This window comes from Natrix helvetica (genome assembly GCF_964273705.1).
Source record: "Natrix helvetica genome assembly, chromosome: 14".
Classification (NCBI taxonomy): domain Eukaryota; kingdom Metazoa; phylum Chordata; class Lepidosauria; order Squamata; family Natricidae; genus Natrix; species Natrix helvetica.
Genome location: NC_138564.1, coordinates 14,077,361 through 14,092,760, shown reverse-complemented (window position 1 = coordinate 14,092,760; position 15,400 = coordinate 14,077,361). Strand labels below are relative to the sequence as shown.

The 15,400-nt window shown below is 57.6% G+C and overlaps 2 protein-coding genes and 1 pseudogene across 3 annotated transcripts in view; 1 reads left to right on the top strand and 2 right to left on the bottom strand.

Moving 5' to 3' along the window:
• Positions 1–290, bottom strand: part of LOC309398982 — a 3,214-nt pseudogene extending 2,924 nt beyond the window's left edge. Inside the window, exon 1 of the transcript XR_014176878.1 lies at positions 269–290. The product of XR_014176878.1 is annotated as an uncharacterized misc_RNA (transcript). The remainder of the gene's footprint in view (positions 1–268) is intronic.
• Positions 52–8,711, bottom strand: UBE3B (ubiquitin protein ligase E3B). The gene is made up of 24 exons (XM_081966357.1): positions 8,514–8,711; positions 7,614–8,064; positions 7,255–7,369; positions 6,904–6,963; positions 6,510–6,614; positions 6,297–6,393; positions 5,743–5,828; positions 5,424–5,506; positions 5,212–5,317; positions 4,627–4,747; positions 4,214–4,391; positions 3,883–4,034; positions 3,470–3,637; positions 3,033–3,204; positions 2,793–2,911; positions 2,563–2,677; positions 2,348–2,447; positions 2,019–2,138; positions 1,763–1,939; positions 1,562–1,672; positions 1,116–1,253; positions 787–852; positions 591–649; positions 52–450 (listed from the first exon to the last, which is right to left on the bottom strand). Exons 2-24 carry the CDS (start codon positions 7,772–7,774, stop codon positions 309–311), a joined length of 2,751 nt encoding a protein of 916 aa, XP_081822483.1. The 5' UTR covers positions 7,775–8,064; positions 8,514–8,711; the 3' UTR covers positions 52–308.
• Positions 8,712–8,803: 92 nt separating this feature from the next.
• On the top strand, positions 8,804–15,067 carry KCTD10 (potassium channel tetramerization domain containing 10). Its single transcript, XM_081966666.1, has 7 exons — positions 8,804–8,877; positions 9,920–10,133; positions 11,324–11,493; positions 11,902–11,988; positions 12,271–12,323; positions 12,479–12,674; positions 12,782–15,067. Exons 1-7 carry the CDS (start codon positions 8,875–8,877, stop codon positions 12,998–13,000), a joined length of 942 nt encoding a protein of 313 aa, XP_081822792.1. The 5' UTR covers positions 8,804–8,874; the 3' UTR covers positions 13,001–15,067.
• The last annotated feature ends 333 nt before the right edge of the window (positions 15,068–15,400 follow it).

Below are 15,400 nucleotides of genomic sequence, written 5' to 3'. Positions count from 1 at the left end.
CAAGCATTGCAGCTTCTCTTGGACTCTTCTCTCGCCCCCCCCCCTCCCCGGCCTTCTCTCCCCAGGCACTTGAATGCACCGCCAGATCTCTGGGTCTCCCCCGATTCTCCAATCTCCCCCCTGGGAAGGGCCTTGCAAGGCCTTTGCCCCTCCTGCTCTCAAGCCTCCCTTCAGGCAAGCCGGAGGGCGGTGCCAGGCTTTGCCCACAGAGATCCCTGGCAGCGCAAGGCGAGTCCAGGCTTTGGAGCCGGCCCGGCCCCTGCTTTACTTCAAGTCCTCCAGGTCGATCTCCGCATTGTCGCCAGATATCAACCGCTGCAACTCGGGGCGGAGAAGACCCGGATCCACTCGGGCTTGATGATGGAGCGGAAGCCGCCGATGAAGGCGGCTGTCTGGTTCTTGATCTGGGTGTGCATGCGGAAGTGGGCCATCAGGTGGATGTAGCTGATCCTGGAAAACGGGGGAGGTTGAGAGTTGAGCTCCAGCCTCACAGCCCGTCTCCCCAGGAAGCCCCCTGCGGCCTGAGGCCTTTGGGGAGGAAGCCTTTTGCAGCAAAGTCCCACCGGGCTGTGGGGGAAAGTCAGCCTTACTTGTTCTCGTTGGTCACCGGGATGGTTTTCCCCCCAGGAATGAGTTCGTGGCACACAAGCTAGAAAGGCAAAAATCGTGGAGCAGGAAAAGAAAAAAGGAAAGAAATTAGCATTTACTGCAGAAACGGGGACGGGACAAGCAAGCAGCTGGCAACCCCTGGAAAGCAGGTGCTACTCAAGGGGCCTCTGACCCTACCTGGCCCATCACGTCTTCATCGTAGGAGAGGGTGAGGCCCAGGTCGCTGGTGTCTCCTTCGTAGCGCTGCAGAAGGAAGAGAAAGCAGCTCCGTTGCTGAGGAATTGCAGGAAAATGGTTCGCCAGACACCCAGGATGGCTTAGTCTTAAAAAAAAGGCTGCCCCAGAGAAAGGCCAACTCTGCTGTTTGCAAAAACCCCTTTGTGTCGCTTATTGTGCTCTTATTGTGTGACGAGGAAGAACAAGGGATTTGCTAGGCCTCCTCTCGCATCCCCGCAGGAGCCGCCCCCGGGGGGACCAAAGGAAGGCCACAAGAGCTGGGGGTGAACCTTGATGGAGGTCAGGTTCTTATAGAACTCGGAATCCAAGGAGGGAAGTTCGTCCACTGAGCTGTAGAAGATGCTGTGATGGTGGCCGAGCAGCTGGCTCAGGAAGAAGGAGGCAAAGGGGACGTCCACCACAATGCCCTGGAAAGGAGAAAGGATCTGCAGCTCTGGGTTGAAAGGAGCAAGCGCCCAACTGGGCGACATCATCCGCGCATCCTGACACGGATCCCGTTGCCCCCTTTGGGTCATGAAACGTCTGGGCCAGAAAACCAGCCAGCTCAGACAGCACCCAGGGCCCCTCCCTGAAGATGGAAGGCAGGGAGCTGCCAGCATCCTCCCCCTTCCCCACCCCAAGGCAGCCTGGGTGCCCTTCTCCACCGGCCCCATCTTCCCCCACTCGGCCCGTGGGAAGAGAGCTGCAGACCGACCGGCCGTGACACTCAGCCTACCTCGTAGACGGCCTTCCCCAGCATCTTCCCCACAAACTCAAAGAGCTGCAAGAAGTTCTCGTGGATGTAGGCGGTGGGGGAGGGGTACAGCCTCTCGTCCCCGCTGGTGGTCTGTGCCGAAAGAGAGCAGGAGAGCCGAGGAGCTGGAGACACGGAGACACCCCCGGGTCACCCCAAATCCCGTCCCTGGGGCAGAGATACCTTGAAGAGGTTGAGGGCCGGGTCAAAGACCTTCTTGATGATCTCCTCCAGGAACTCCTTGAAGACGCCGTCCTGGTCGATGCCCGCTTCATCCATGCCCAGGTCGTTCACAAACTTCACCCGGATGACGCCCTTCATGGCGTTCTGAGAGAGCTGGCGCAGCTGCTCATAGCCGTCCTGGGGGGCCCAAGACAGTCCCCGGGATCAGGAGGCGAAGGGAAGGGGCGCCCGAGGGTCAATGGCCCACCCCTCTCACCTCCAGCATGCGGGACCGGCGGATGGTGATGTGGGTGACGTGAGGCGACGCAGAGCTGGTCTCCACCAGGCCCAGCTGCTCTTTCTCTTTGGTGACCATACTCCGGAAGAGAAGAACCCGCTAAATTTCGGGGTGGGGGAAAGAACATGGCTCAGCCTGCTGGGTTTGCCAAGTGGAGACCACAAGGAGAGCCCTCCCAGGGGCCTTGGCCTCGATTCTTCTGAACCGTGTCTGGACGGCAGGGTAGCCGGCTGGGTCTGTTTCAAGGCCAGGACGTCCCCACTGGTCAGCCCTGGCCTGTCACCCCCTCGGCCCCCTGCCCCACTCACATTCTTGTGGGGGACGACATGGGGGATGTACTGCAGGACCAGCTGGGCTCGTTTCCGATCTTTGTCAAGCTCCTGGAACAGCAAGTTGGGCTTGAGGTCCCTAAACGACACACGACACACACAGAACGCATGGAAAAGTCAGCTGGAGGCAGCCTTGACCTTCAGCAACTGACCGCTGGGCGAAGGAGGGAGCCCAGCAAGGGAAGGGCGCTTACTTGCGCAGCCAGTGGTCTTCCGGAGCAAAGCGCCGCCGGCAGTCTCTCTCGTAGAGGACCATCAGCCAGCTGTGGACCGAGTGGAAGAGTTCCAGGGTCTCCCCCTTCGCGTTCTCTGTGGCCGAGAGAGAAAGACAGCCTCTCTGAGAGAACGCTCCTCCCCCCGCCCCCCCCGCAAACACACCAGCCCCATAGACACGGGGGGGGCTGCCCCCCACGAGGGGACTTACCCAGAATCCCATCCCAGATCATCTTAAAGACAAAGGAGTTCAGGAAAGAGGAGATGGTGACCAGCTCTTCCAGCTTGAAGGAGATCTGCTCTTCGTAGACTTCAATGTCGTCCAGTATCCTGGGGGGGGGGGGGGGGGGAGTGAAAGGGGGAAGGGAAAAGGCTGCACGGCCATCCTCACGGAGGGGGGAGGGGGGGAAGGCCCCTCAGTGCCCCTCTTGCTCCCCCCCCCCCAACATACGTGATCAGATGGCGGGAGCAGTCGCAGAAGAGGGTCAGCATGGCCAGCAGCTGCTTGGACTCCTCGGTGTGGTTGTTCAGGCACTCCAGGAAGACCTTCAGGCCCCCCTGGGGGCCCAGCTCACAGATGAGGGCCCAGAGCTTGGGCAGGAGGTCGTCCAGGTAAGTGAGACCTGGAAGGGGAAGAGAAGGAGAGGGAGGAGATCCGGCCCTCTCCCCTTCGCCCAGGGGCCTCTTTTGAAAGACGGCCCCCTCTCTTGGAAAATCTCCCCCTCCCACAATAAGCTACCAGGACAAACGTTTTCCTTGCAGGCAGCCAGAGCCAGCCTGAGCAGGGAGGGAGGGAGGGAGGGAGGGCAGCTTTCATCAGTTCCCTTCTCTAGACAACCCGATGGAGCACCTAAAATCCCCCCCCCCCAGCAGCACCTCAAAACCCACCTGTGAGGATCTGCAGCCGAATCTGCGTCAGGGTAGTCAGCGCCATCTGGTACAGGACGCAGATGCTGCACACCTTCTGCACCTCCGCAGAGTCCACCCTTTTGCCGCCGATGGGCTTCAGGATGTTGCGAACGGAGGTCGATTTCTGGAAGGCGCGTCTGAAGAGGCCTGGCGGGAGACCAAGATGCAAGCAAGGAGGAAGAAACCCCGAGAAAAACCTCAGCCCAGAGGAAGCAGCAGGTGGGCAGCCCACCTGAGGTCCCTTTTGAGGCGGGGAGACTTCAACTCCCAGAATTCCTCAGCTGGGGAATTCTGGGAATTGAAGCCCACAAATACTGGCTGGCTGAGTTTGGGTCTCACTGACCACGGAGCCCCACAGGGACCCCCGGGGGATGCTGCTCATGGCTACTCACTCTTCACGGGCAGGCTGTTCTGCGGGGAGGGGGCTGGCGGGGGGCTCTCCAGGAGCTTTTTGCTGAGCATGTCGCTGAAGAGGATGCGGATCATGTGGGGCCCCCAGAGGTGCTGAAGCTGCTTGGTGAGCAACGGCATCGACTCGTTCAAGCTGAGGGAAGAGAGGCGAGGAGGAGGAGGAGGAGGAGGAGGAGGAGGGGAGAGCAGCTGTGGCCGGGAACCAAGAGGGGGCAAACCCGGCGCCTCCAGCGGGTCTCAAAGTCAGGGAAAGGAGGAGGGGCCCGAAGGCCGCGTGTCCTGGTGAACGTGTCTCCCCCTAGTGGTGCTTACCCGTAATCCACCGCCTGGGAGAACCAGCCAAGGACCGGGTGCCAGTGGGTGAGGTTGGACTTCTTCTGCGAGACGTACTTCTGGCAGTAGCAGAGCAGGTGGGTGAGGACGCTGACAAAGTGGCCCGTCTCCTCCTGCAGCACCTTCTCATTCAGCGAACCCAAGTAGACGAGGTTGCCTGGGAAACAGCCGCAGGATTTGAACCGGCCCCGGGGCAACCAATCCCCACCCGGCCCCCATCCCCTGCATGCAACAACTGGGCTGGGAGAAGTCTTGCATCCGTTCCAAGCCAAGTGCAGGGACAGAGTTTGCGCAGAGGATCACAAAGATGGTCTCCCTAATTCCTAGAGCTCCGCTTCCTCACTCTGCAGGCGAAGTGCAAACTCTGGCATGAGGCCACCTGGGGATCTTACCCAGCAGGCAGAGCGTGTGGCTCCCTTCCAGACACACGCAGACGTCTCTGCATTGCTCTTCCCGGCTCAGGAACAGCAGGAACTTGTGCAGGAGATCCTGGGATTCCATCACTGCCAGGCGCTGAAAGGAAAGCAGACGGAGAGACGTTGGTGGGCTAAGCTCAGCTCCCCGGGTCTTTCAAGGTCTGTTTGGCTCTGGCCAAGAAAGGGAAACAAACATGTCCTCAAGATTTCCTGCCAGCTTTTCTCCACAGCTGTGTGCAAGCAACTAACTCCTTTCCACACCTCCTGGACAGCCCCAGCCCTGATGGATAATATCACAGACGATCCATATGGCAAAAACGAGACATCCTGAACAAGGCTATAGAGCAGAGCTCCTCAAACCTTGGTGGTTTTGCCCGCTAGCTCTCTGCTGGCTGGGGAGTTTGGCAGTTGAAGTCCACGTACATGTCGGAGAGTCGCCAAGGCTGAGAAACCCTGATGGAGAGGATGCAGGGCAACCAGGCGCCTTCTGGAATCCTAGAAAAAGGAGGCTCCAAATTGGTCACCTCCTCTTTTCTTCTGGCCTGGACAGGAATTGCCTACCTCCGGGGTCAGTGTTGCAAGATGGCTGATGATGGCTGGCACGGACATGATGTGGATCAAGAAGGACCGCAAGAGATTGTCGGAAAACTGAGCCGCCACCACCGGGCTGCGGGAGAGAAAAATATGGCAAGGGTTTTGAGAGGTTCAGGGGACTACCACGGTCTCCTTAAAGGCTTCCTGGACTGAGTCACAGCTTCAGCCGTTTGTCTTACCGCAGCGCAAGAGAAAAAGCCGCTGTTAAGGTGCCTTTGGAGAAGGAAGGTTGAGACCTTGCCAAGCCGTTTGTCAGCAAAATCTGAGGGGGGGGGGGGAAAGAGTTGAAAATGCATTTAAGGGTCAAGAGGAGGGCTCTCCAGTTTGGCAACTTTAAGCCTTGTGGACTTTTAACTCCTGGCTTAAAGTTGCCAAGGTTCTAAATGAAAAAAAAACAGAGATGAGCAGATGGGGGGGGGGGGGGAAATCCCCATAAAGCTCTTTCCATTCTTTTTCCAGGGAGGAGCTTACAGCGATGGCGACCAGACAGCAACAAACCTGGAGCACAGAGTAAAAGCCTTTCTGGTTGAGATGTCCCATGATGTTTGCACAGATGTGGTTCATAGCATGGCGCAGGGCTTCTCCTGCAAAAGGACCCAGAGAGAAGGAAGGACTCAGCAGCCGCTCTTCCCTCCGTGGCCAGGCTCCCCAGGGCTGGGGGAGGGCAGGGAAAAACCAACTGAGAGTGTGGTCTACTTGGACTTTCCTCCCAGCCTGTAGGATTTAGACTTTGATGGACAGATTAAGAGGCATCGTTAGGCTAAATGCTTTTAAAAATATATTTTTAAAAAATCAATCAACAAAGGCAAAATAAGCCGTCAAGTTGAAAAGTCCCAAGATAAATAAAAAGGCCTTAGCTTAACCCTCACTCTCAGAGAAGGAGAGACTTGTGGCTCAAATGCTACGTGCCAAACAGCCACACTCTGCCATCAGGTCAAGAGGAAATCACCCTTGGCAAGGCAATAGGACAAAGCTAATAGAAAAGAAGAAACAAGTGGCACCTTTTTTTGGCAAACAAAGCAGCATCTAGAGGCAGGATTCTGCAAACGCACCTTTCCCCTGTAGGATTTTCCAGGTAGAAGTGTCCGTAAAAGTCACCAGCATCGTGAGATGCAAATTTACCAGTTTTGAATCTTGCAAGATGTCTGGCTAGAAAAATGAACCCCCAGAAAGTTGAAAAGGAAACGTACTGTAAAGCTAAGAACAGGGGTGGGGAAAAATTCCCCTAAAAAATCCCTGCCACAGAAACTGGACCTGCCTGTTACCTTCAGCAGCTTCAGAAATTCACAGCAAACCCACAGCACCTCCTTCACTTGCTGGATCCATAAGAGAGTCAGCTCCTTAGAGAGGGCAAGGGATACGTACCACACCTGCAAAACAAAAGGGCCACCAGAGTAACCTAGCCCCGACCTTGGGGGGGGGGGAGTCCCGCTCCTGTCACTGGATTGAGAGGTCAAAGGGCAAAATGCTGCCATCCTGCAATTCAGAGGAACTTTCTTTGCCTCTTGTGAAGCCACTAAGACAAAGAAATGTCTCAAAACAGCCACAAGTAGTCCCGGGAAAAACTTTAGTGGTGGTTTCGCCTCTGAAAAAGTTCCTCACTTCCCTTTTCTGGCAAAATGAACAGCCAAACGCACAGTTGCGCCCTCATCTGCTTACCTTAGGATCATTTTCTGCCTCCATGCTGCTAAGGATGCAGTGGCACAGCTTTTCAAATCTCTGCGGAGGAGAGCAAGAAACAGACTCGAGATGAGATCAGCCTTTACCAAGCTGCCAGAATCCACCTTTACTTCTGACTCCCCAGAACTAAATCTAAATGGCTATTTAACTCATGTAAAGCTTATGACATTGCTTCCTTCCTTCGCTTGTTGTCCAAGGAAAACCATGAGGGATTCTTCCATCCCAGAACTGGGAGGCCAAGGGACCCACCCCTTACAGATGCCCCCTCCCCAACAATGCCGAGAATAGCTGGGATTCCAAAAGTCTGCAAAAGCATCAGGGGCACTGTACCTCTTTGTCCTGAGGGAGCCTGAAAATAAAGAGCAGCTTTCGGGAGATTTTAAAGAGCGAAAGGGCCGTCTTCTTGGCAGGACCGCTGGTGTGAAAGAAGTTATCCACTTCGCTCCTGGGCCAAAGAGGAGAAGAAAGAAGGAAGTCCCAGCAACAGGGGCCTCCAGTGCAGCAGGCAAGGCATTGAGTTTGGATCCAGAAACCCAGGGAGCTGCTGGGGCTCCGTATCTTGACTCAGATGACCTCCCAGGCCTCTTGTTCTAGGACTGGAGGATTTCACGGGTGGCAACAGAAAACTTTTCCATATGCCCAGGTACCTGCTGCAGGTACAGTTTCATAGTATCCGTAGCTATACATACCTGATTTTCCGCTGCAACCGACAGCGGCACAGAAACCTTCGGACGAGGGCCTGGATCCGCACCGCAGCCTGCTCCCGTTCCTTCTGCTCCCGGCGCTCCTCCCGGGCCTGCCGGGCCTTGTCCAGGAACTCGGCCTTGGATGATTGAGCTGCGCTGAACATTTTGGCCTCTGCGAACCAAAGACAAGGAAGGGGAGCACCTAAAGCTTTGCATACGTGTCCAGGAAAGGCTGCTTGGACGGTCCCTGGCAGAAAGGCGGCTCCGGCGTGAGGCTCACCCAGGCGGGCGTGTTGTGCAGAAGAGCCTGGAGGTCACCCGTAGACAAACATGGTTCACACCCGCTCCAAACTGCAGCTTCTCCTGGCTGTTGGGGAGAACAACAAGCTCATACCAGGCAGCTTCCCATCACATTTCTTGGCTGCTTCCAACGCTGCCTCTGCTGCTGCTGCTGCTTCTGGATGGGCGGATCAGTTGGAGAGGATGGCAGGAAGGAGGGAAAGGAAAGGAAGGAAGAAGAAGAGAGGGAGGAAGGAAGGGAAAGAGAGAGAGGGAAAGAAAGATCAGACGTAGCCTTTATTGTCATTGTACAAAATAGATATAACGAAATTGGTTAGATGGGATAGAAGGGGGGGGGGGGTCCTGATTGACCTGCAGAGCCAGGGGGTCTCGGGGGGGGGCTCTGGAGGGGCTAGGGTTAGCCCCCTCATGCCCCTACCTCCCCCCACCAGCCCAGTTGGGGAGGGGTCTCCGGGGGCCCCCGAAAGCCCTTCTGCGGGGGCCGCCGGAGACCAGGCCCCAGGAGGGCCCTGTGGCGCTCAGAGCGAGCCGGGTCCCCTTCGGGGGGCGCCCAGAGCGGGGACGGAGCCCTCCCCCGCGAGAGCCCCCCCCCGCCTGTCCTACCTGGCAGGGGGCGTGTTGGCGGCGAGGCCTGCGAAGGGCGAGGGGGCTCCGGCCGGGCTGCGGGGCTGTTAGGGGTCGAGACCCTCGACGGCGCGACCCCCCATCCCTCGGCCTACCCCCACCGAGCACCCGCGGAACTCCGAAGACCATAGAGCAACGCCGACAGGACCACTTCCGGCCGTTGCAGCGGAAGTCCCTTCGAAGGCCGAGGCCCGCCCAGAAACGCGCCCCGCGACGCAGAGTTCCGACCTGAGGAGGGGCGGGGCGGGGCTCCGCCCCCACTCGCTGCGTCATCCGCTCCTTGCCCCGCCCAGGAGGACCGTCTGGCCGAGGGGAGGAGGGAGCGTCGCGCGGGCTGTTCATGGTGAGGAGGGGGCGCCGGTGGGGGGGAAGGGGAATCCTCGCCGCCCCCTCTCCTCCCTCTCGGGGGTCTCCCCGCCCGGCGGGGAAGGTGGGCCGATCGTGGCGGGGGGACTGCCGGGGGGGGAGGAGAAGAAGGACGAGGGGGGCAGGGGGGAGCAGCGCGGCGCTCCCGGAGGGCATCTAGTCGGTCTCCGCGGGAAAGGGGCGGGCAGGGCGGGAGTCGATCGCTTTTTCCGGGGTTTCCCTCCGCGGAGGCCGCCTCTCCCAGCCGGGGCCGCTTCCTGCTTCCTCCCTCCCGCCCAGCCTCCTCGGGGGTCTCCGCCGCCGCCGCCCCCTCCCCGCCTCCTGCCTGCTCGGCCCGGATTGCTCCCTCCGGATCTCCGGCCCCGAGAGGCTCCGGCGGCCCCTCCGCCCAGAGAGCCCGGAAGGCGGGCGGGGGGAATGAATGGCAGGCGAGGAAACGGGGGGGGGGGGCGCTTCTGGCGCGTTGCTTCGCCTCTGTACCGGGGGGAAACCTTGACTCGCTTAACGGCCGTCCAGAGATCCGAGGCCCAAAGTCCAAGCTGGGGAAGAAAAGAGGCAGAGGAAGAGGAAAAGGGGGGGGGGCAAAGACCCCTCCTCCTTAATTGCAGGGAGACGGGAGGGAGGGGCAGGTCGGAGGGGAGCCCAGACCTTGGCGGGCGGTTGGCCTGGCTGGGTCTCAGGAAGGGAAGGCCGTCTGCCCTCTGCCCCCTCCCTCTGAGTCTGGGGTCTCCCAAGTAGGCAACCCTAAGACTTGTGGACTTCCCAGAATTCCTGGTTTTAAAGCTGGCAACTTGGGAGACCCCAGCCTCAGAGGGAGGGGGCCGAGGGGCCCTTGCCCCCATGGAGGGGTTTCCCCTCCTCCCCCCCCCCTGAAAGGGCTCGCTCTGCTCCTTGGGAAGGCCCAAGAAAGGCCGCTGCCCCCCTGGACACCCCCGGCCCTCCAGAGCGCCTGGCCCCATCCCCTCCTGCCCCTGGGATGCGCTGGGCTCTCCCTGAAGGCCCCCTGCCCTTCCTTGCAGGAAGAGATGTCCGGAGAGACAGTGGTGAGCACCGCCGTGCCAGCAGCCACAACCCGCACCACGTCCTTCAAGAGCGGCAGCCCCAGCTCCAAGTATGTGAAGCTGAACATTGGCGGGGCCTTGTACTACACCACCATGCAGACGCTGACCAAGCAGGACACCATGCTGAAGGCCATGTTCAGTGGCCGGATGGAGGTCCTCACGGACAGTGAAGGTGAAGAAACGGGGCTTAGGATCGACTCTGCAAGGGAGGGGGGGCTTTGGGGTCAAGTGCGCTTCTGGGCACCCCCCAGAACGGCCTGCCAGGTTTCAGAATCGCTCTGAGCCTCGGGATGCTCCTCGGAGGTCAGGCTTCTCTGCCCCTGGGTCCCCCGGAAGAGAGAGAAGGCTGGAAGCCCATTGGCTTCGTGTGCTGAGAGGGAGCTGCAGGACGAGGAGCACAGGGGGGGGGGCTTTCCAGCAGGGGGGTCTGGTTCTTGTGATCAAACGTCTCCTGCGGTTCCTCCTGGATATGAATGGCTGGAAGGAAGAGCTGCCAAATCCTGTTCCGAATTCATTTATTTTATTGTGAAATTTAATTGCCGCCCATCTCATATCCAACAGCCCAAGCAATGTGATTTTTGAGACTCTGTTTGGAGGAAAAGCAGCTTCTTTGTCTTTGCAGAGTAGAGTCGATTTTTGAGTGGCACAGCACGAGGAAATCTGGGTGGGGGGGAGGGGGGCTTCCCACTCACTGGCAGCCGTGAGAACCAAGAGGAGACGGGTGTTTGAAGCTTTACTTTGTCGTAAAAGCAAACTAGAGTGCAAGGCGGCCCACCTGTGGGTGATACCTTTGCGCCATCTCAAAGGAAGCGTTTGATTTGCTCCGAGCACTTGAAAGTTGATGAGGGAAACTGGGACAAGAGAATCTCCGTTCAACAGTTTGTTTTCAACCGCATTTCAGGATTTTAAACTAAGAAGACGAACGGATCCAAATATCAAAAGGTTACTACAGTTGACTCCAAAAACAACGACTTCTGCTTCCATTCGAATGAAATTCACCGCTTGCAGAATTGAGAGCTTAATCCGATTTTAGCTGCTTAAGTCCCTTAATTTAAGACGGCCTTTGCATTCTTCAGCCAGCACTGCCCTTATTAGTCAAAGACCAGCGGCCTCCTTGCGTGTTTTTTTTAATCCTCTCCCCTCCCTTCACATTCTTGTGTCTCTGCCCACAAAGACGTTGAGCTCATGGAAACTGGCGCCCTTGTGCAAGATGCTGGCCTCTTTTGAGCTGGCTGGTTTTGAGGCTGCCGGCCGCGTGACGGAGCCAAACTGCTCAGAGCTAAAGAAGCCAGGGTTAGGGTTAGGGTTAGCTCGGCCTCTGCATTCCCTCCAACCCCGGCTGAGTTTTCTGTCTCTTCCTAGGCTGGATTTTGATAGACAGGTGTGGCAAGCATTTTGGAACCATTTTAAACTACCTGCGCGATGGCGCCGTGCCCCTCCCAGAGAGCCGGCGGGAGATTGAGGAGCTGCTGGCCGAGGCCAAGTACTACCTGGTCCAAGGCTTGGTGGACGAGTGCCAGGCTGCCCTTCAGGTAAACCTGCTGTGGGTGCTCTGGAGCCAGCCTCTGCTGCCCCCCATGGACCCCTCTGACGGGGAGTGGATGAAGCTCCCACCTGGGGGGTGGATGGAGGCTGTGGGGCTGGACCCCCCTTCTGTAGGGCTATTGGTGCTTCTGAGGCACTGTCTCCACAATCCTTAGCCACTTTAAGATGGGTGGACTTCAACTCCCAGGATTCCCCAGCCAGCGTTGTAAGTGTTGCTGACTGGGGAATCCTGGGAGTTGAAGTCCACCCATCTTAAAGTGGCTAAGGTTGGAAAACACTGTTCTAAAGGAAAGCCTTTGCAAGCCAGAGAAGGGAGGCCTTGTCTGCCATAAGCAAGGGCCGGCTTCTGCCCCATCTTCTTGCTTCCCTTCCAATCCGTCCCCTTCTTTTCCCAGAACAAAGATGTCTACGAGCCTTTTTGCAAAGTGCCCATCATCACGTCCTCCAAGGAGGAGCAGAAGCTCATAGCCACGTCCAACAAGGTAAAAGGCCTTGCGTTAAAGGGGGATTCCGTAGCTGCGGGTGGGGTGGGGTCTTCCGGTCATTCTTAGTGGCTCCCTCTCCCCTTGGAGCTGGGAGAGGAATGGTCACCCCCCCCCCCCAGGGGCTTCACCTTCCACCAGACCTTTATGGTGGCCAACTCTGGGAGGGACACAGCTGGTCTCCAGATGTTTACCTCTGCAGTTCCAACCATCCCTGTAGGGGACCTGATGGTGGTGACCCACGGAACTAAAGGCCCCTATTTGCTTTCTGTGTTTTGGCAGCCGGCGGTTAAATTGCTCTACAACCGAAGCAACAACAAATATTCCTACACCAGGTAAAGTATTTCCAGCAGAGCAGGTACCCTGATAGGCGCAAAGGAGGGGAGGGAAAGAACCGGGGGTGGGGTGGGGGGAACTGGCTAATTAAGAGCATTGCCCCATCTCTCCCTTCTGGGTCCGTTGCCCCCCCCCGCCCCCCCCCCCGCCCCAGCAATTCGGATGACAACATGCTGAAGAACATCGAGCTGTTTGACAAACTCTCCCTGCGCTTCAACGGGAGAGTCCTTTTCATCAAAGACGTCCTGGGAGACGAGATTTGCTGCTGGTCGTTTTACGGCCAGGGACGAAAGATCGCGGAAGTGTGCTGCACCTCGATTGTCTACGCCACCGAGAAGAAGCAGACCAAAGTGAGTGGCTGGCTCTCTCTGCCCCCCCCCTCCGCCCCGCTCAGAAAGGATCGCGCATGGGATCTGTCTAACCCCACCCCTCCACCCCTCCCCTCCGGCATCTCCAGGTTGAATTCCCAGAAGCCCGGATCTACGAGGAAACCTTGAACATCCTCCTCTACGAAGCCCAGGATGGCCGGGGTCCTGACAATGCGCTCCTGGAGGCCACCGGGGGGGCGGCCGGGCGCTCCCACCACCTGGAGGAGGACGAGGAGCGCGAGCGCATCGAGAGGGTCCGCCGGATCCACATCAAGCGCCCCGACGACCGCACTCACATGCACCAGTGAGGGGCCTCGGTGGGCCAGCCCCCTCCCTCTGACTCAGCCGGCCTCCGGCCTGCTGCCTGGACTCTCCTTTTCTACCTAGAGTATTTTTGGTATTCAACGATGCAGCGTGTGGCGCCCCAATTGATTGTCCCCCGTGAAGGAGTTCGGGGTGCAGGTCCCGGGCTTTGCAGCGCTTCCAAATTCAGCCAGTTTTGGGTAGGACCACGCAGCCTCCGTTTGGCTTCAGCCTCTCGGTCGAGCAGGCTCCTCCAGGGGAGGTTTCTGGGTGAGCCTCCAGTCCCAGGGAGAAAAGCTGTGGCTAAATCCCCTGGCCGCCCAAGGAGGGGATGGGAAGGGGGCCTGCCAACGTCTCCTGCTGCAGGAGGACAAAGAGGGTTCGGCCAGGGGGGAACCTCCCGTTTTCTTCACTTTCCCCGCAAGGATGCTGGTTCCCATCTTGCCTTTAGTAGATGCCGCAAAGCGCCCCCGTGGCCTTCTTTCTCACCAGCCCCACCTTCTTATCCAAGACCAAAGGCTTCATCTTCCCAGCAATGGCCTCCTTGCCGTGTCTGTGTGTGATTCGGTCTCCTTCATTCAGGGGCCGATATTCTGGGAGCAGCAGGCTCACCCCAGGTGTTCCCTCTAAATTAGAAGCCATTTTGCAGACGGGTCGAAGGAAAGTCCTGATGCCCTGCGAAGGTTGTGCCCCAGCGGTGAGACCCCTTAGGCCTCTTCTCTTGGCCCCCTGGAGTCCGTCCAGAAGAGGCACTAAGCACCTTGGATTGGAACAGGGGCCCCAAAAGGGGGAACAAGTGGCCTTTTCTGCCTGGGACTTCCATACCGTGTGCCCTTACCCTCATCCACCCACTCCGAAGCCCCCGTGTAGGTGAGAAGGCGCCTTGCTGGCAGGAATCAATCTTGCACCAGGCGGGATGAGGAGGCCTTTGTTCCTTCATTCTTCAGTCGATTTCTGTTGCGTCTCCCCAATCCTTTTATTCCACAGCAGAAATCTTATTTGTCACTTGGAGTGTAAGTAGCAGGAAATCCAAAGATTAAGTCTGTACTGGACACATCGGCTGAGTTGTGCAAAGTGTCCAAGGCTGCAGACCAAAGTCCAGAGTTGCCTTATTCCCGTTTCCATTTAAGAGAAAAAGATTGCAAGTTTTATTTTGTGCGTTTCAAACGTTTAGGGAGTTAAACCAGAGTAGCCCAAAAGCAACTGTCGAAAGATGCTGCAAACCACAATGGTGGTATCATGTTAGTCGCCCAGTGGATCCTTGGCTGCCTGCTAACATCCCCCCCCCCCCCCAGGAGATATTTATTTTCCAGAGCTGTATGCGCTGCTGAGCCTCTTCTTGAGCGGCTGAATTGGGAAGCGTCTTTGTGGATGTTTCAGCTAAAAACCCCGCGAAGGCAGCCCAGAGGAAAGGGTGGGGTGCCCTGCGCTTCCTCTTTCTGGCTGCTTCTTGGGGCGAGGGAGGGGCTCTTGATCCAGGCTGGCAGGGAGGACAATCAGTTCCAGGAAAAGGGACGGCCGTGCGGCTGAGCCCAAATCGCTCAAGGGGACCAGGGAGGAAATGTTTCTGGGGTGGGATAACCAGCAACCCAGCCCAAGAAAGAAGAGCGGCTGCAAACCTTTGACTCTTCAGCCTGCCGGTGAGGCATCTGCATTAGACCCAATTTTGACCAGCCCCCTCCCCTCCCCTCCCTGCCCCCCAAGCGAGGGATCAGGATGAGGGCCTCCCATTGGCTTCAAACCGTCCTTGTGCAGTCCTAATTCCCCAAAACAATTTTGGCCAGAGGGAAAAGTTCCCTTGCCCCCTGCGCCCCCCCCCCCCAATAAGCAGTGCCTTTGCTTTCTGGCCTCAAGGCAGCCGCGGGCCTTGTGAACGACAGACAGGTCGGGAAGGAAGCCCCCTCCCCACCTGCTTTGACGCTGGGAGCCCAGCCTCGCCTTCTTCAAGGAGCCTCTCTGTGCAGAATCCCTTCCTCCTCTGTGTTGACGTGGTTTTCTTTCTCTTTGTGTAAGCGTTAAGGCATTTGACACAGATTTTAAGTATGGAAAATAAATTAGAGGTCTTTCCTATTGCCAGCTTCTCTCGGTGTCCTGACTTAAGACCGTCTCTTGAAAGAGGTCAGGGAGCAATATCAGAGTTTTAGCAGGGAGCAAATGTCCCGTCACAAGAGAAGGGAGCAACAGCACTTTTCCTTTCACCTTTTTAATTTTTCATAAATACATCACAGGTTGCTAATACAGAGAATAATGTGGGATCGTAACTCCCAGGAACAGAGGACCTTCCAGGACTTACTTGCTTATCTCGGAAGTAAGAACCTCACTTTGCATTTCACAAATGGGGCTTGTGACACCCCCTGACCCCCCCCCCCGGGCCCCTGCAGACATTGCAGAGGGTTTGGTTGAAA